We start from the raw sequence: 20,532 nt of genomic DNA on the forward strand, positions 1-20,532 counted from the left end.
TTCTTAATTTCTGCAAGAAAGAATACACTTTGAGGTTTAAAAATGTCATGACTGAGAACAATTTCCAATTCAAACTAAAAAACAGTGAAATACACAGAAGGAGATCTATTTACTAAAGGTGTACACTAAAAATTGAGTATTTACTAAAGCTATGATAGCACAAGGTGTTTCAAAATCTTCAGAGTATTTTCAATAATTTCTAGAGTTAAAACCATTTTGGTATTGATGATTAAAGTTTTCTAAGAAGATATCACTAGGATAAAATCTCTGCACAGAGCTCAAAGTGGTGGCATAAACCTGTAATGCCAGTGGCTCAGGAGACTAAGGCGGGAGGATCACGAGTTGAAAGCCAGCCTCAGTAAAAGAGAGGTGCTAAACAACTCAGTGAGACCCTGTCTCTAAATGAAATACAAAACAGGGCTGGGATGTGGCTCAGTACTCAGTGGTCGAGTGCCCCTGAGTTCAATTCCCAGTGCCTACCTCCCCAAAAAAGTCTCTGTACATAAGCTCAAAATGGAACACTAACATTCTAAAAGTAAAGCAAAAACATTTTTAAGAAAGTTTATTAATATTTCACACAAGGAACAGAACACCTGTGACAAATATATTGAAGTTTACATTAATTTAAAAAAATTAATAGTTTTTTTAGTTTAGTTCAGGGCTACAGTACAACCTGGTAACTTATTAGACAGTAGTAATATTAGATAGTGGTTCCACCTATTATGAATAATTTGGATTGACTGATTTCAAGTTTTGAGAAACAAACGTCCTATGAAGAGCAGTCAGTCTCTTTTTTGGTGTTCTTTGGTATGTTCCATCAGTCCACAAAACTTTTTTTCCAAATCTACTATATTCTAGTGAATACTTATTAACTGAGCAAAATTTCACCATTCTTAAGAGAGTAAAGAATAAATTTTTCTTCTCTCTGGTGAAAAATCACATTTGTGTGATGAATTAATTTATACCCTCGAAATAATAAATCATAAATAATTAATAAATAATAAATCATACATAATAATACAAATATTTCTCTATAAACTGGGGTACCAAAAAGAGTGATACATATGAAAAGAAAAATCACAGTATGGAAATAAGTAAGATTTTACCAGAAAATAACTATTTATTTTACCTGTGTCTGAATCTCGTTCTTCATTTCTTGATGGGCTAATAGTAAAAGGAAGTTTACGTTTCATGGATGATTTCTCCTTCATCTCCTTGCCGACATCACTTCGGTCAATTTTTGGAGTTTTGCTGTAAGATGCAATCTTGTCTTTACTCTATTAAAAAGCCAATTATGAATAAAGTTATATCAACATTATATAAAGAAACACTGTATTTAAAAACTACTATTGAAGGAAATTTTCAGACAGACAAAAATAGGTCTTACAAACCATCACTGTATTCAATATACTCATGACACAGATTTAACATTTTTTCTAACTTCTTTCATATATCCCTGCTTTTTATTTAATAAAAAAGTTTTAAAATGACAATAAAATATCTTCAATATAACAGTCATATATCAAACTGGAGTCTAGATGTATCAAATGAATAAATATACAACTCTGAAAACACAATTTTGGACTGAATTAAATGGATATACATATAGATAGATTATAGATATAGATATAGACATAGATATAGATATCTATATTCTGGCCTATTATATCCTTGAGTTCATCCTCTGTAGATTAAATCAACCACAGAATAAAAAACATTTGAAGAGAAAATTATATCTCTATTAAACCTGCAATTTTTTGTCATTATTGTCTAAACAAGAGTATAATAACTATTTATACAGCATTTAATGTTGTATTAAGTGTGATTAAGTAATCATCAGGCAATTTAAAGCTAATGAAAAGAATATGTATAGGGTATCTGTGGGGTGTCTTAGGACAATTCCCCTACAAATCATCTATACCAATTCTTAGGGGATGCTAGACTAACAGTATCAACTTATTAGAAATGGAAATTCTCTGGCTCTATCCTAGACCTACTGAATTACAATGGCAAGGGGCCTAGTGATCTATTTTAATATTCCTTCCAGTTTAAGAATCACTGCTTTTAATCAATAAAAAAGTAAATATGGAGATCAAAGGACTAGAGAACACTTTCCAGCTGCCTCAGAGCTTGGGATTCAGCAATCTGTGTGATAGAATTCACTGAAATTCACATAGGACAGTACAAGACTTAATAGAGATCCAGAAATTCAGGTGTTTTGGACACAGGACAAAAACGAGTACATTGGTGCCAAGCAGGCAGTAGCAGTGATGACATTTCACCACAGAGGAGAGGCGTAACACAAAGTAGAGAAAAATATAGTGGAAAAATTTGGCATGGGACAAATTATAGAATAGTCCGAATTTGGATGAACCAGAGGATTAACACCAGATGGTGTTTGAAAAGTGCTCTATGTTTCTCGACTGGCAAGTGAAGTGCTGCAGCAGGGAACCATCTTGAATAGGTCATGATGCAGCTTGTTGCTGTAGAAGCCCAGGAAATTATAACAAATATTGTCATATCCTCAGCAAGCACCCACTGTGCTGCCCAGGGTGTACCTAGCAGAATGCAATTGAAACAAGCACAGAGAAGATTGTACCCAGGGTTATTCAGGTTAGAGATATAGAGGGGAATGCAACATGCTTCCCTCTGAGTCTTGCTGGTCTAGAAACTTAACCAGCAAACACAAATACAGACCCTAAGCCTGGGAAGGCAGTGCATGTGTGGGCAGTGTAGTGATACCTGTGAGGGGTTGGTTACAAAGTAGAATTCTCAGGACATCCCTGAGATGGAGACAGCCAGAAGAGATGAGCATCCACCTGGTCCTAGAGATGTGCTGATTCACTCTCTCAGGAGCAGATACCATCCCAACAAAGTTCCCAAGGGTATGATCAGAGCTAAAACTTAGTTGACAGAACTTCCTATTTAGAATTCAGAATCAGCCCCACAGAGGGAGGATATCAATCTAGTCTGTTCAGATGAAACTGCAATGGACAATACTTCTCATTTTATCCTACTGGTAATCAGGGAAGCTGAAGACTAATTCAACCCGGTTTGTGTTCCATGTAACTCCAGCTGGCAGCTTGGTAAGTAACAACAAAAAAGAAAAAAGGTTTAAATTCCTCAGCTCTTGTTCTAAGGGGTGCAAATCCAAAGAAGAAATGGAAAATAAGGCAGTTATGGCATAGGCAGTGAACACTCATCCTTGTTGTTGATAGTTTTGACTTCGGTGGAGATAATTCTTTTTTTCCCCCTTTGTATGGTTTTCTTGCTGTGCTGATTGAGTAGTTCATGAAAAAACACACGTATTATTTTTTTTTCATTTTATTTTGTTTTTCTTTTTCTTTCTTCTTCCTCTAATACCCAAGTTCTCTTGTTCTCTATTAGCCCCTACTTCATTTCTCTTTCTCTATTATTTCTTTTGCTCTACTACCCCATTTTCTTTTCTCCTAATGAATTATAATTTTACTGTATTTTAGACCTCTTTAGTTTATATAATTTCTGCCCCCACCATTCACACTGTCACAGTTATTAGTACTGTGGATGATGTAGCTGATGCCTGCTATTTATTTTAATGCTAGACCTAGTTCACTGTCGTCTACTACTACTGCTGTTAATTGTTGACGTGCTGTTCTTGTTTTTGCAGCAGTGTTATACATGCCATTGCAGGCAACAGATAAATTTTAATGTTGCATATTATTCACTTTTTTTTCATGTGTGTGTGTGTGTGTGTGTATTTCCCTTTTTATGAGTTGTTGGGAATCTACTAGGATCCTATGAGTTCACAAGGTAAAGACTCTGTTGGTAAACTAAATCCAGTCAAGAGACAGCACATCTTGCTCCACACATAAAATACCCCTGGCTCAAGCTTCAACAATCCTTTAACACAAAGAATAGATAACAAAAGCCCCATACCAACAACCAGGCCATAAGTAAAAAAGGCTATAGGAAGGTGAGCTCGGATCCCACTCGTGGACATCTATTCCTACAACAAAACAGGCAGAGGCTACAACACTGCATCTCACGGAACATACTGTTGCACAGCTGAGTTACACCAGCAGGTCTGCAGTGGTACACTGAGAGCCACTAGAGGTTGAAATTTACATCTTAAGCCTGTGTGTCGAACTAAAATATACCAAAAGCACATAACTTCAACAGATACTCAACAAAGGACCTCTTTGTAATAGAGAAAGAGAACTTCATTTCAACAGATGTACAAGTACACACACCAAATTTAAAATTACCCAACTAAGAAATACTGGGGATGACTTTCCAGAGAACATCTGTAAAAAAATTGATTATTAAAATGATTAATGAGAGGCTTGGGTTGTGGCTCAGCGGAAGGGCGCTCGCCTAGCATGTGTGAGGCCCTGAGTTCGATCCTCAATACCATATAAAAATAAACAAAGATATTGTGTCCAACTAAAAAATAAATATATGTAAAAAAAACTTGATTTCACAGAAAACAGAACTTCAGGCTTCAAAAAGACAGGTATAGGAACCTGAACACTCAGACACAGTAAATAAAAAAAGGCAATGACAAGAATATACAGGAATGTTGGGACAACATGAAGAGATCAAACTTGAGAGTCACTGCAACTGAGAAAGGAATGAAGATATAGGCTCATGGTATAAGAACCTTTTTATCAAAAATAATAGAAAACTGTCCAAATCTTAGAAATGACATTAACATTCATATATTAAAAACATATATTCCATGCTTATAGAACCCCCCAAAAAAAGAACCTTTCCAAGAGAAATCATAATCAAAATGGAGAATAAGAATAGAATATTAAAAGCTGCAAGAGAAAAAACATCAAGTTACATTTGGATGTAAGTCAATAATGCTTATGTCTGACTTCTCAGCTAAGACTCTAAAATCCAAGAAGGCTCAAATAAGAGAAAAAAGCTTGGGGAAAAAAAAAAAAAAAAACCCTGTCAAACTAGATTGCTATATTCAGCAAAGCTATTATTCAGAACTGAAGAGGATATAAAAACTATCCACTGTAAGGATAAACTAAAAGAATTCATGATTACTGAGCCAGCACTACACAAAATGTTTAAAGATATACTATACACAGAAGAACTCAAAAACAAACCTTAAAGCTCCCGAATGGATGACACTCATAAGAAGAGCAAATAGGAAATGCAGATTAAGACTAAATTCAATATATGAAACAAAGCAAAATGTCAGGAAACAGTAATCACCTCTCCATAACAACTGTGAATGTAAATAGCCTCAATTCTCCAAATAAAAGACACAGACTTGGTAAAGTGGATTAAAAACATGATCCAAATAAATGCTGTTTGCAAGAGACTCATGAAAGGCAAAGACATGGACAGGTCAAAATAAAATAATGAAAAAAGATATTTTATGCAAACTGACTCTGAAAACAAGCAATAGTAGCTATTCTCACATTCAACAAAGCACACACACACTTCAAGCAGAATTAATCAAAAGAGACAAGGAAGGTCACAACATAAAGATAAAGGGAAAATTCCCAACAAGAAGATATAATAGTAAATATTTATACCTCAACCTTGGTGCACCTAATTACATGAAAAAAGCAATTCCTGATGTTAACATTCAGATATCTCAATATGGTAATACTGGGAAATTTCAACACACCCTTGTCACCAATAAACAGGTCATCCAGATATTATATGAACAGATACTTATGACCAAAATAATAGTATAAGTGAAATGGACCTAACAGACATAACATTTTGTCCAACAGTACCTTCTCTGCAGTTCATGGAACCAATTCCAAAATGAACTTTAATTACAAAGTAAATCTCAGCAAATACAAAAAAAAATTAAAAAGATAATCCTTTGTATATTACCACCAGATGAAAATGAAATCAAATTAGAAATCAATAGCAAGAAAAACTATAAAAACCACATAGTCACATGGAAATTGAACAGTAGTCTTTCTTTAATTTATTTTTTAGTTGAAGACAGACACAATATCTTTATTTATTTTTATGTGGTTCCATCCTTGATCGAACCCAGTGCCTCGAATGTGTGAGACAAGCGCTCAACCGCTGAGCTACAGCCCCCAGCCCCTGAACAGTAGTCTTCTGAACAAGGAATGGATCACTGTTAGAGGAGATATTTAAAAATTCTTAGAAGAAACAAAGAATTGTGAAACAATATACCAAATTTTCTGTAACACTACAAAAAACCTAAGGGTAAGGTTAAACTATTTAATGCCTACAATAAAAAGAACAAAGATCTCATATGAAAGGCTGGGGATATAGCTCATTTTATGGAGTGCTTACCTAGCACATACAAAGCCCTGAGCACCCAGCACCACCAAAGAAAGAAAGGGGAAAAAAAAAAGAAAAAAAAAATGGAACTATCTAATGTTACATTTCAAGGTCCTAGAAAAAAAGGAACAAACTAATTCCAATACCAGTAAAAGACAGGAAATAATTAAGATCAGAGGGAAGTAATACAATTTTAAAAACACAAATAAACAATGTAAGAAAGATAAATAAACTGTGAGCTAACTACCCAAGAAAAAGAAGACCTAAATCATGAAATGGACATGAAAAAGGAAATATCACCACATATATTCATGAAATTCAGAGTAACTACAGACTGCTTTGAAAACTTACATTCTAATAAATTAGAAAACCTAGAAGAAATCGACAAAATTTATAGATGCATATGACCTACCCAAATTGAACCACGAGGATACACACACCTAAACAGAGGTATGGAAGAAGGCAGAAGTGAACTAGCCAGCTGATGGTGATCTACTCACAACACAGAAAGGAGGCAAAGGAAAAGCAGAATTGAGAAATCACCCAAGGAAAATCCACAACCACAGTTTCTGTGCTCACAGACAGCCACCAAGATCTTCACTACCATAAAAAGAATCCAGTAGGGGGTATGGGTATACTGTGACCCACAGCAAACACAGGGTCACTTCAGAGCCTGCATCCTGAACTTACTACACACAATAGAAAGAGCCAACTCACAACACTGCACCCTGTGAGAAGTAAGCTTTAGGCCTCTGAGTTGTCAAACCAGAGACTGTTATAGGTAGTTCTAATGGGGAAAGTTCATAGCATTTAGCTCATACATTAAAAGAACAGAAAGATACCAAATAATAATCTAATCCAACTCAATGTCTGAGCAAAAGAAGAACAAACTAACAGAAGACAGGAAATAATTAAACCCAGAGGTGAAATCAATGAAACTTAGATTTAAAAACAATACAAAATATCAATGAAACAAAGAGTTGGTTTTTTTGAAAGGATAAACAGTATTTATAAATCCTTATCCAAACTAACCAAAAGAAAGAGGAGAAAAAAACTCAAATTATCTAAATCTAAGTTAAAGTGGTAGTTTGAAAAAGGAAATACCACCACAGACACAACTGAAATCCAGAAGATCATAAGAAACTATTTTGAAAATTTATATTCCAATAAGCTAGGGTATACAAAAAAACTCAAAAAACTTAACCGAGTTAATAAGTGGACAGAGGAACTAAACAGAAATTTCTGAAAAGAAGAAATACAAATAGTCAACAAATATATGTAAAAATGTTCAACATCTCTAGCAATTAGAGAAATACAAATTATAACTGCACTGAGATTTTACCTCACTCCAGTCAGAATGGCAATTATTAAGGATACAAGTAACAATAAATGTTGGCAAGGATGTGGGTGGGGTGGAACTGGTATACTTACACATTGCTGGTGAGTCTACATACTAGTGAAATCACTAGGGGAAGGCAGTATGCAAATTCCTGAAAAAACTAGAAATGAAATCACCATTTGACCCAGCTATCCCACTCCCTGGTATATATCCAAAGGATTTAAAATTAATATGCTACAGGAACACAGCCACATCAATGTATATTACAGCAACAAAATTCACAATTGCTAAACTATGGAGTCAACTTAAATGCCTTCCAACAGATGAATGGATAAAGAAAATGTGCTATATAAACACAACAAAGTATTACTCAGCCACAAAAAAAGAATGACTTTTATGGTATTTGCCAGGAAATGCACAGAAGTGGGAGACTATTATTTTACTAAGTGAAATAAGCCAGTCCCAAAAAGCCAAAGGTTGAATGTTTTCTCTGATATGCAGAAGCTAATCCAAAATACATGGGGCGGGGGTGTAGAAGAAAGATGAGTGGGGTAGACATAGGGGAATGAATGGAAGGGAGAAGAAATGAGATGAAGAAAGACAATGGAATGAATCTGACCTAACATTCCTATGTACATACATGAATATATCACAGTGAATGCACACACTATTAAAACACACTAATTAAAAAAATTTATAATAACAGAAAGATCAACGGAGTAGGAGGAAAGGAACAAGCATGGGAGGAAGAAAGAGGAAGGAGAAATACTAGGGACTGATTTAGAACAAATTGTATTTTTTGCTTTTAAAGTCAAAATAAATTCTGTATCATTTATAACAAAAAAGGGCCAATAAAAATATGTTAAAAAAAAAAAAAAACTAAACACACCAATATCAAGTAATGATATTGAAACAGCAATTAAAAGCTTTCCAAAAAAACCAAAAGATTAGTACCAGGTAAGTACTCAGATGAGTTCTACCAGGCCTTTAATAAAGAAATAATATCAACTGTCAAACTATTCCATAAAATAGAAAATACTCACAAATTCATTCTATGAAGCCAGTGTCACCCTGATGCCGAAATCAAATAGAAATATGTCAAAGAAAGAAAACTACAGCCCAACATCCCTGATGAACATAGAAGCAAAAATTCTTAATATGAGAAATCTGCATTCGAAAGCACAATGCAGACTGTATGAAAGTGATTTCATCCCTGGGGTGCAAGATTGGCTTCACATATTCGAATCAATAATTGTAATTCACAACATAAATAGAACTAAGGACAAGAATCACATGATACCTCAACAAATGCAGAAAAATCCTTCAGCAAAATTCAGCACCCATTAAAACACTGAAGAAGCTAGGGAAATAAGGCACTTATCTCAACATAATAGGCTATTTACAACACACTCACAGCCAACATCATACTAAATGAAAAAATAATGAAAATATCTTCTCAAATCAAGAACATGATAGAATTTCCACGCTCACTGTTCCTAGTCAATGTAGTTAGTGAAATTCTAGTCAGAGCAATCAGGCAGAAGAAGATAATTAAAGGGATACAAAAAAGAAAAAGAAACTTAAAGTACTTTTACCTTAGAAGACATAAAACCTCCACCAGAGGGCATAGAGAGCTGATAAACTCAGCAAAGTAGCAGGATATAAGATCAATATACAACAATCAATAGCTTTCCTATACACCAATAATCAATCTGTTGAAGAAAAATTTAGACAAATAATTCCATTCACAATAGCCTAAAAATAAAATCAAATACTTAGGCATAAATCTCACTAAGGAAGTTAAAGAACTGTGAAAAGAAAAGTACAGAGCACTGATGAAGGAAACTAAAGAAGATCTTAGGAGATAAAAAGACCTCCCACGTTTTTGTTAGGCAGAATTAATATTGTCAAAATGCATGTATGACCAAAAGCAACTGCCAGATTCAATGTGATTCCCATTAAAATGCCAATGACATTCTCCACAGAACCTAGGAAAAAAAAAACTCCTAAAATTCATATGAAAGAATATAAGACAGAGAATAGCCAAAGAAATACTAAGCAAGGAGAGTAATGATAGAGCCAGGCACATCACAAGTTGAAAGCCAGCCTGAGCAAAATAGAGGTGCTAACTAACTCAGACCCTGTGTCCCAGTAAAATACAAAACAGGACTGGGGATGTAGCTTAGTGGTCGAGTGCTCCTGAGTTCAATCCCAGGGACCCTTCCCCCCCATGAAAAAAAAAAGAGTGATGATAGAGGCATCATAATACCTGATCTCAAATGATAATACAAAGTGAGAGTAACAAAACCCGCATCTTACTGACATAAAAACAGACATGAAGACCAATGAAACAGAAGACACACGAGATAAATCCACATAAATTCAGTCATCTGGTCCTTGAAAAAAGTGCTTAAAAAATTTGGAGAAAAGATAACATTTGTAACAAATGGTACCAGGAAAACTGGATATCCATTTAAAGAATAAAATGATGTACATCCCACTCATGCTGTACAAAGATCAACTCAGTGTTTCAAAGACCTAAGAATTAAACCAGAACACTGCAAGTGGTAGAAGAAAACACAGTGTCAACATTCCCAATATACAGGCACAGGAATCGTCTTAGTAAGACTCCTGACTCTCAAGAAATAAAACTGACATTCAATAAGTGGGATAACATCAAATTAAAAAACTTCTGCACAGCAAAAAAAAAAAAAAAAAAGGACATAAAGAGAGAGCATACAGAACGGGAGAAAATATTTCCTAGTCACTCTTGTTATAGGGGATTAATATCCATAACATAAACCAATCAATAATATATGGGCAAACAAGCTAAATTGACATATCTCAAAGGAAATACAAACGGTCAACAAACATATGAGGAAAAATGTTCAGCATCTTGTAAATAGGGAAATGCAAATCAAAACCATGAGATTTCACTTCACCCCAGTTAGAATGGCAATCAGCAGGAGTACAAACAACAATTATTGTTAAGAATGGGAAAAGGTATAGCTGTGCAGTGTTGGTACAACTGCAAATTGGTACAATCACTTTGGAAAGCAGTATGGGGAATCTTCAAAAGTCTAGGAATGGATCCACCCATAGGACCTAGCTATACCACTATCTGGTTCTTTATCCAAAAGAACTAAAATCAGCATACTATAGTGATACACACATAGCAACATTATAGCAGCACAATTCACAATTGCCAAGTTTCAAACCAGCCCACATGCCTATCAAGACATGAACAGATAAAGAAAATGTGGTATACATACACAATGGAGTTTTACTCAACCATAAAGAATGAAATTATGTCATTTGCTGGAAAATGGATGGAACTGAAGAATATCATGCTAAGTGAAATAATCCACATTCAGAAAATCAAGGGTAGAATTTATTCCTCTCATGGAGAAGCTAGAGAAAGAGAACCAATCACACAAAAACAGAAGGGAATCCAACAGAGTAAGGTAATCTTGAAGACGGGAGGAGGAAAGGAGGGAAGAAGGGTAGAAGGAAGATCTCTGCTTCCCATCACCTTGAGGTAAATTTTGTTAACTAGATAACAAAATCCACCAAAGTATGCTATGTCCATGTGCCACTACAACACAGTGAATTCCACTTATGTATATAATTGTGAAGTGCTAATTAAAATAATAACAACAGTTAGAAGGATATCAGTAGAGCAAGCAGATGAGGGGAGGAAGGAAGGAAAGAAGGGGCAGAAAGGAAACATACTAAAGAAAAAGGCTGATCAAATTATGTTACGTGCATGTACAAATATGGCATAATGAATTCCACTATTATAATTCACCATAAAAAGATTAAATATTAAAAAATAAATAAAAGTTCTCATTAACCTTAGAAGGAATATTTATACTAAATGCTAAACTAAGTTCACAGTCATGAGCAACACATGACGTTTAAAAATATTCTAACAAAAGTTAAAGTAAATATATTTGGATGGAAGAAAGCAAAGGTTAATCTATCTAGTAAGAGACTACCACACTTCTTTCATCAGAGAAACAAAAGTAAATTTCTAATTCAATTTTGAAAAAGAAAATATATCAAATAAAAATTTCATGTACCCAACCACTCAGGTCAAGATATCCTATTCTCCTGCTCTACAGCTAAAACCCACCATCCAAACAGTACAATACATCTAAACCAGGCTATGAAGCCTCTGTTGTGAAAAGTAAGCAAAAGACTATCAATAAAAGCAAAGGGTATCCTAAAAGAACAACAGAATAAACAAACTTGTGGGAAGTTTAATTGTGAAAATGAGAGAAAAGAGAAAAAAGGTATTACACTTAAACACAACTTCAGAGTGGATATTAAAGTTACAAAACCATGTTGCTGTTTCTTTATACAATTTAAAACCTAAAGGCCTGGAAAAACTGATAATTTTCTTAGAAAACCTGAATCACTAAAAACTGGCTTATGAACAGAAGAGAAAACCTGTATCCCAAAGGTTCATGTGTTAAAGACTTGGGTCCCCAAAGCAGCAATGTTCAGAGGTGGGACTTTTGGGAAGTGACTAGCTCTCATCAGTGGATTTGTCCACTGATGGATCCAGGACTGAATGGACTATTGGAAGGTGATGAAATCTATAGTTGAAAGGAGAGCATGCCCTTGGGGACTATGTCTTGTCCATGGCCCCTTCCTCTCTAGCTCTCTGCTTTCCAGTCACCATGAGGTAAGGGGTTTTGCTCCACCATGCTCTTCAGCCATCATAATACTACACCTCACAATGGGCACAGAAATAATGAAGCCAGCCCACCATGGACCAAAACCTCTGAAAACAGGAGCCAACATAAATCTTTCCTTGTCTTCTCAGGTATTTTGTCACTGTAATGGAGAGCTGACTAACACAGAGGCTTAGGGAACAGGCATAAATGCTGAAGTTCTGGCTACTGTTATTTCTATTAGTAACAAACATTCCTCTGTGTCTCCCCAGGAATCCTGTGTCATCTGTGAGCATCCATAAAATTGATCAGCTTCCAAGCAGGGTAAATCTCAGGTCTCTCCTGGTTTTTGATAAGGTAAATTTAATTTTCATTATTTTTACATGTATTTTGAAGCTCTTCCACAATAAACGTGTATTATGTTACCCAAATAATAAAATTTCTTTATAATAATTTGGATAGACAATCAAGGACTTAACTACACTAATGATGATGAAAGGATAGAACTATTTTATTCAGAAGGTTAAAATTATTAATATGCTCTCGTATATTAGGAAAACTCAGGTTTTAGATTATCACATGAAGCTTTTTGTAAGATCCTATTTTATTAGTCATAAATATTGATTAAACTATGCCTAATTTAAATGCATTTAAGAAGTTAAAGTTTGGCTCCAGATTTTTATTAGGATTTCAAAACAATAATATTTTGTCCCTGTGTCTTCCACAGACCAAGGGAGTGGAAGACACAGAGACAAAATATACAGACACTCAGGGCTGGGCTTGTGGCTCAGTGGTAGCGAGCTCACCTAGCATGCGTGAGGCACTGGGTTCGATCCTCAGCACCACATAAAAATAAAGACAATAAAGTCCATCAACAACTAAAAAAAATTTTAAAAAAAACATACAGACACAGTCACCTGATCCTTTAAAAAGGTTCAAAAAGACACAATGAAGAAAAGACAGAGTCTTTAAAAAAATGGTGCAGGAAAGCTGGATATTCATATGTAGAAGAATAAAACTATATACCCAGCTTATCTCTCATCCTGCAAAAAAAAAAATCAACTCAAAATCAATCAAAAATATAGTTATAAGAGCATAAACTCTGCAACTGCTAGAAGAAAACATAATGTCAACACTCCAACACACAGGCACAGACAGCAACTTCCCCAATAGAATGCTTAAATATCAGGAAATAATTCCAATAATTAATGGGATGGCATCAAATTAAAAACCTCTGTATAGAGGAGATTCAAGATGGCTGATGAGAGGAAAACTGTATTTTCAGTTGCTCTATGACTCGAGTTTCAAGCAGCAGGAGTACTGCTTTTTAGTGAAGTAGGTCAAAGAAGGATTTCACTAAAATTCAATATTGGACAGAGTGCCTTAAAAACTCAGAAATTTGGGTGCCCTGAACCAAGAACAAGAATCAGTACATCCAAGTCAAGCCAGGTAAAGTAGCAGCATTGGTGCAACACAGAGGGGAGGGAAAACAGAGAGAAACACAACAGATTTGGCATGGAAAAACCTATAGATCAGAAAAGTAGACTAATTTAGTTGACGCAGAGACTGCACAAAGAACTGGTATTTGAAAAGTGCTCTCTATTTCTCAACTGGCAGGTTGAAAGCTCACATAATAGTAACCTTAAGGAGTCCACATTGCAGCTTGCTGCTGGAACCCAGGAAATCATAGCAAACATTGCAACACTGCCCCATCAAGCACAGGACGCACAGCCTAGGGTACAGACTAGGAACACAAGTGAAAAAAGGCACAAAGAAAATTGTACCCAGGGGAATTCAGGTCAGAAAAATGAAGAGAAGTCCAGCTCGCTTTCTCTTTGAATCTGGAAGCTGTAGAGGGTAATGAATCTGAATAGATGCGTGTGAATACACTCAGGGACTAAACCTAGGAAGACTGTTCATGGGCAGCAGTGTGTGGGAAGAATTGACACCCCTGATCCATGAGCATAACTGTTAGGAGGCTCCTGAGACCCACACTCACATTGGAGACTGGCATCTGCTAGGGTCCCATGGTGTGCTATCTAATCTCGCCAGAGCAGACACCACCCAACAAAGCCCCTAAAGGCCTGATTAGACCAAGTCTCCTTGATAACAACTCCTCTCATAGAACTCAGCAGCCTCTCCCTGAAAGTACATGAATCTGGACGGTGCGCAGAAGACTCCTATTCAAAGTACTACCGTCCTACTTTATACTAGTGAGAAGGGAAGCTGAATGTTATTTCAAATACCATCAACTTTAGACCATTCCAATTGGCAGGCAGTGAGCAACATAAAAGCAGGAAGGGGTAACTCTCAGCCCTGGCTCTTGCTTGCTATCAATACCAATGCAAGAAGAAATGGAAAGAACAGTTGGGTATAAGGTGGTGACCAACCAGTCTTGAATACCTTGTGGAGATGATTCTTTCACTGTTCATTTAAAATAGTCCTCCTTTGGTGTGTCTTTGTGTATGTGTGCTGTTGGTTCATGGACATATGTTTTGTTTTTACCATTTTTAGCATTCTTAATGTGGTTACTTTTCCTTGTTTTTTGAGGGTTAAATTTTTTGTTTTAGTTTGATTTTATTTCTTTCTCTTTCTCCCTTTTCTTCTCTAACAGCCAAATTCTCTTATTCATTGTCCTATTTAATTTCCTACTTTTTTATAAACATCAGTAGTTGCATCTCTTCCGCATTCTGTGTTCACATTTTGAACACTACAGACTCTCTTCTACCTTCCTATCACATTTTCTTTTCTATTAATGAACTGCATTTTATAACTTCTTAGAACTATTTGGTTTATGTAACTCCCACCCCCGCCAATTCTGACATCTTAATCATTACTGCTGTGGATTACATAGCTGGCACCTGCTGTCTAATGCCAAATCTATTTCACAGTTATTGTTTTTGCTGTTGGCAACTGCTGACCCCCACCATTCCTGTTCTTATGGTAATCAGTGGTCACTGTGGTAATTTAGTGGTGTTATAGTTGCAGCAAGGTATTTATTTAAATGCTCTATATTGTGTGCATCACTTGTTACTACTATTTCTTTCCCACTTTTCTGTAAGGTTCTGGGAATCTATTGGGAGACTACAAGTTCACAGGGTAGAGACTCTGCTACTAACAAACTAAATTCAGTCAAAAGACAGTACATCTTGCTTCACATGCAAATTACCAACAATCAAACTTTAGCTATACTTTAATATAAACAATAAAAACACACACAAAAAAATCAAAACAACAAGTATCCAAGTAAGAATGGCTAGGGGGGGCCCTCCGGTCCTACACATGGACCTGTACTCTGATAACAAAAAGAGAATTAACTGTACTCTGATAACAAAAAGAGAATTAACACAAAGGCTGTGGATAAACCTCTGAGGGAGATCATAATCTAGAGCACTCTAGGGCACTCTGGCAACAGAAAGCTGTGCTCCTAAAAAGCCACACATAGTGTGGAAGAGAAATCTGTCTCAAAAGATACATAAAATCCAATACAGGAATATAAGAAATATGAAATGGTAACACAACACCTCCTAGAGTTTATAATTCACGAACAACTGACTTCAAAGACATTAAAGTGGATGAAAGAATAAACAATGCCAAAGAATGATTATGAAAATAATCAAGTAATTCCAAAGAACATAGAAAAATAACAGTGAATTAAGGAAGTCAGTACAGAATATGACATTAAAAAAGGAGATAGAGATATTGGAAAAGAACCAAACAGAAATCCTGGAAATGAAAGACACAATAAATTAATCAAAATAAAATATTCAGTTGAAAATCTAATAATAGAGTAGACCATGCTGATGATAAAATTTCAGAACTAGAAGACAAAGTGGCTGGCCTTGAACATTTACACAGAATTAAAGAAAACAAGCACTCATGATCAGAGTATACAAGAACTCTGGGATATTATGACACCAAATTTAAAATCACTGGAATTGAAGAGGATTTTGAGATATAGGCTAACAGAATGGATTTCTTCAGGGAAATAATAACAAAAAATTTTGCAAATCTTGAGAATGAGACGGACATCCAGATACAGGAAATTCAAATCCCCAAATAGACAAGATCAAAAAAGAACCTCTCCATGACATATTATAAAAAAAATGCCTAAAATATAGAAAACAAAATTTCAGAAGTCTCTAGATTAAAACATCATGTCACATTTAGAGGCAAGTTACTTTTGATTTCCAAGATAAATAAAAACTAACAGGATTCATGACTACTAAGGCAGTACTACAGAATTTCCTAAAAGAAATACTCCACATAGAATAAAAACTAAATTCCAGAAGCCAAAAATAAACAAATATCATTTGAAGAACAGTACCAAATTAAATATCAGAAATTAATCAAAAGGAAAGAATTAATAAACATCTCTTTTTTAATAAATACTGAATGTAAATGGACTCTCCAATTTGAAGGCATAGGCTGGTAGAATGCTTTAAAAAAAATAAGACTTTAATATATGTTGTTGCAAGACACTTTACAGGAAAATACTGCCACAGGTTCAAAGTGAAAGGACCTGTCAAAATTGAATAAATTTTGATATACTAATATACTATACAAATGGAGCCCCCAAACAAGCAGAAGTAGCTCTCCTCTATCAGACAAAGGCAAGTTCAAGCCAAAATTAATCAAAAGAGACAAAGAAAGTCACTTCATACTGGTATACAGAACAATTTGACAAGAAAATATGATAGGAAATACTTCTGCCCCAAATATTCATGTACCTAATTACATAAAAGAGACACTATGCAAAATAAAACCTCAGATGGAGCCCTATGCAATATTACTGGGTGATTTCAACACACCTCTCTCAGCAATAGATAGGCATTCAGGCATGAACTCAAAAAGACTCTTTGGATCTGAAAAATATTATAAATCAAATGGATTTAACAGATATCTACAGATTATTTTATCCTAAAATACCTAAATACACTTTCTTCTTAGGGTTAGGGTTAGGGTTAAGGCTCATGGAATCTTCTCCAGATGAAACATATTTTAGGTCACGAAGTAACTCTTAGCAAATACAAAAAAATCTGATATAATTTCTTGCATCTTATCACATGATAATGGAATAAAATTAGAAATCAATAACAAAACATCCTACAGAAACTATAAAAACACATGATGTTTGAATAATACACTTTTGAATGATGAATGGATGATGAAAGAAATCAGGGAGAAATTTTTAAATTCTTAGAATCAAACAAGAATAGTAATAGAACATACCGGGAACACTGGGACATTATGAAGGCAATATAAAAAGAAAGTGTATTACTATGAGTGCCTACATAAGAAAATCAGAAAAATCCCAAATAACTTACTGATGCATCTCAGGGATCTTGAAAACAGCAAACTAATACCAAAACCAGTAGAAGGAAGGAGGAAATAATTACGATTAGAGCTGAAATCAATACAATTGATAACTAAAAAAAGACTCCCAAGGACAAATGAAACAAACAGTTGGGTCTTTGAAATAATAAGACTGATGAGCCCAAACTATCCCAAAGAAAAGAAGACTCCAGCCAGGCACAGTGGTGCATGCCTATAATTCCAGCTGCTCAGGAGGCTGAGGAAGGAGGATATTGAGTTCAAAGCCAGCCTCAGCAAAATCAAGGCACTAAGCAACTCGCTGAGACCCTGTCTCTAAATAAACACACAAAACAGAGCTAGAGATGTGGTTCAGTGGTAGAGTGCCCCTGAGTTCAATTCCCAGTAAAGAAAGAAAGAAAGAAAAAAGAAAGAAAGAAAGAAAGAAAATAAGACCCAAATTGATGAAATTAAGAGATGAAAAAGGAGAAACATTACAGAGACATCATAGAAATCCAGAGGCTTACCAGGGACTATTCTGAACATACTCTCATAAATTGGAAAACCTAGAAGAAATGGATACATTTTTAGATACATGAGACCTGTCAAAATTGAATAAAGAGGACACATAAAACCTAAACACACAGAACTAGCAATAAGATAGAAGCAGTAATAAAAATACTTCCAATACAGAAAATTCCAGGACAAGGTTGATTCTCAGTTCTTCTTTAGAGGTCTGGTAGCATTCAGCTAACGCCAATGCTCTTTAAATCATTCCATGAAATAGAAAGAGACGGAATACTTCCAAATTCACTCTATGAAAACCAGTATCAGTCATACAAAAAACCAGATAAGGACACATCAAGGAAGAAAACTGCATACCAACGTCATTGATGAACTTAGATGTAAAAACCTTAATAAAATACTAGCAAAACATATTCTTCAACATATTAAGAACATTGTACATCTTGACCAAGTTGGTTTTGTCCCAGAGATGCAAGGATGGCTTAACATACACAAATCAATAAATGTAATTCATCACATAAACAGATTAAGGACTTAGACATGTCAATAGATACAGAGAAAGCCTTCAACAAAATTAAAAATTCAGCACCCATTTGTGGAAAAAAAAAAAAAAAACAAACACTGAAGACACCAACCTCAGAAAGAGAAGGAACCTATCTTAACATCATAGAGGCTATATACAAAAAGCCCAAAGCCAACATCATAATGAATGGGGAAAAACTAAAAAGCATTTCCTTTGAAATTTGGAACAAAACAAGTATATCTACTTACATCACTCCTATTTATTATAGTACTAAAAATTCTAGCCAGAGGAATCAGGCAAGAGAAGAAAACAAAAGGGATAAAAATAGGAGAAGAAGATGTCAAATTATTATCATTTGCAAATGACATGATCCTGTACTTACAAGATCCAAAAACTCAACCAAAAGACTGCTACTGTTAAAAAGCAAATTCTGTGAGTAGCTAGTTACAAATTCAACAAATAAAAATAAAAAGCTTTCCTATGAACTAATGATGAATCTAAGAAAACACTTAGAAATAAATCTAATCACGGAGGTGAAAACACCTAGAAATAAATCTAATCAAGGAGGTGAGGACAGAAATTGAAGACTTCAGGAGATGGAAAGATCTTACATGTTCATGGATAGGTAGAATTAATATTTATTAAAATGGCCACACTACCAAAAGCAATATACAGATTCAATGCAATTTCCACCAGAATACCAATGACTTTGGTCACAGAACTAAAAAACACAGTCCTAAAATTCATTCGAAAGAATAAACACCCAAACAGCCAAAGCAATTCTAAGCCAAAAAAAACAATGCTGGAGGTATCACAATACCTGATGACCTATGGTAAAGAATAGAAGACACAAGTACATACAGATACAGTAATCTGATCCTTAATAGAGGTGCCGAAACATACACTAGAGAAAAGACAGCCTCTTTAACAAATGGTGCTGTTAAACTAGTTATCCATATGTATCAGAATGAGAATAGGTCTTTATCTCTCATCCTACACAAAAATCAACTCATAACAGATCAAAGATCTAAGAATTAGACCAGAAATTACACAACTCCTAGAAGAAAACACAGGGCCAATGAAACCAGTCCCAAAGGGGATGTGGGTCAGGGGAGGGAAGTAAGCTTCTGCACAGCAAAAAATTAGAAGCATGAAGAAGAAAAACTAAAATACAGGAGGAAAATCTTTACTACTCTCTGACAGAGAATCAATATCCAGAATATATAAATAACTCCAAAAAAAAAAAAAACCCCACCAAAGAAACAACCCAATCAATGAATAAGGAAATGAACTAAAGATATTTCTCAAAAGAAGAAATAGAATTGCCAACAAATGTATGAAAAAAATGTCCAATATCTTTAGCAATTAGGAAAATGCAAATCAAAACTACACTGAGATTTCAACACACTCCAGTCAGAATGGCAGCCATCAAGAATACAAATAATAATAAACACTAGAGGGGATATGGGAAAAAAGGAACACTTTGGTGGGTGAAAAGCTGTTGAGAGCCACAGCCGAAGGGGCCCCAGCAAACTTTCAGACTGCCAGCTGATGATTGGCTCACAGCACCCCAGCAAAATCTAGCTGATTGGCTCCTCTGCAGTGATGCTCATTGGGCTGTTTCCCTGCCCTTTCAGACCACGGAGCTGCTCATTGGGGGACTTTTTTGGCTCCACCCACACGACCCAGCCAATGGGCCTCAAGAGCAGGAGGATTGTGGGAGGTGGAGAGGCTTGTGGGAAGCCGGTGGTGGCAGTTGGGCTCTGAGGGTTTTTCCTGAGGAGCGGTTTTGTTTTGCCTGTGTGGTTCTAAAAATAAAGTTCGTTTCTTTTGACAAGTGGGTGAAAAGCAGTATGGAGGTTCATCAAAAGACAAGGAATGAA

The 20,532-nt window shown here is 35.3% G+C and overlaps 1 protein-coding gene across 9 annotated transcripts in view; it reads right to left on the bottom strand.

Moving 5' to 3' along the window:
• Ankrd12 (ankyrin repeat domain 12) overlaps positions 1–20,532 on the bottom strand; it is a 153,320-nt gene that overhangs the window by 102,245 nt on the left and 30,543 nt on the right. For all 9 annotated transcript variants that reach the window (XM_058583464.1, XM_046457786.2, XM_046457785.2 and 6 more), the window contains one exon: positions 1,130–1,277. In XM_058583464.1, the coding sequence (XP_058439447.1) occupies positions 1,130–1,277 (148 nt within the window). The remainder of the gene's footprint in view (positions 1–1,129; positions 1,278–20,532) is intronic.

This window comes from Marmota monax, unplaced genomic scaffold (genome assembly GCF_021218885.2).
Source record: "Marmota monax isolate L192 unplaced genomic scaffold, Marmota_monax_Labrador192_F-V1.1 WCK01_AAM20220418_F8-fsc00328, whole genome shotgun sequence".
NCBI classification, from domain to species: domain Eukaryota; kingdom Metazoa; phylum Chordata; class Mammalia; order Rodentia; family Sciuridae; genus Marmota; species Marmota monax.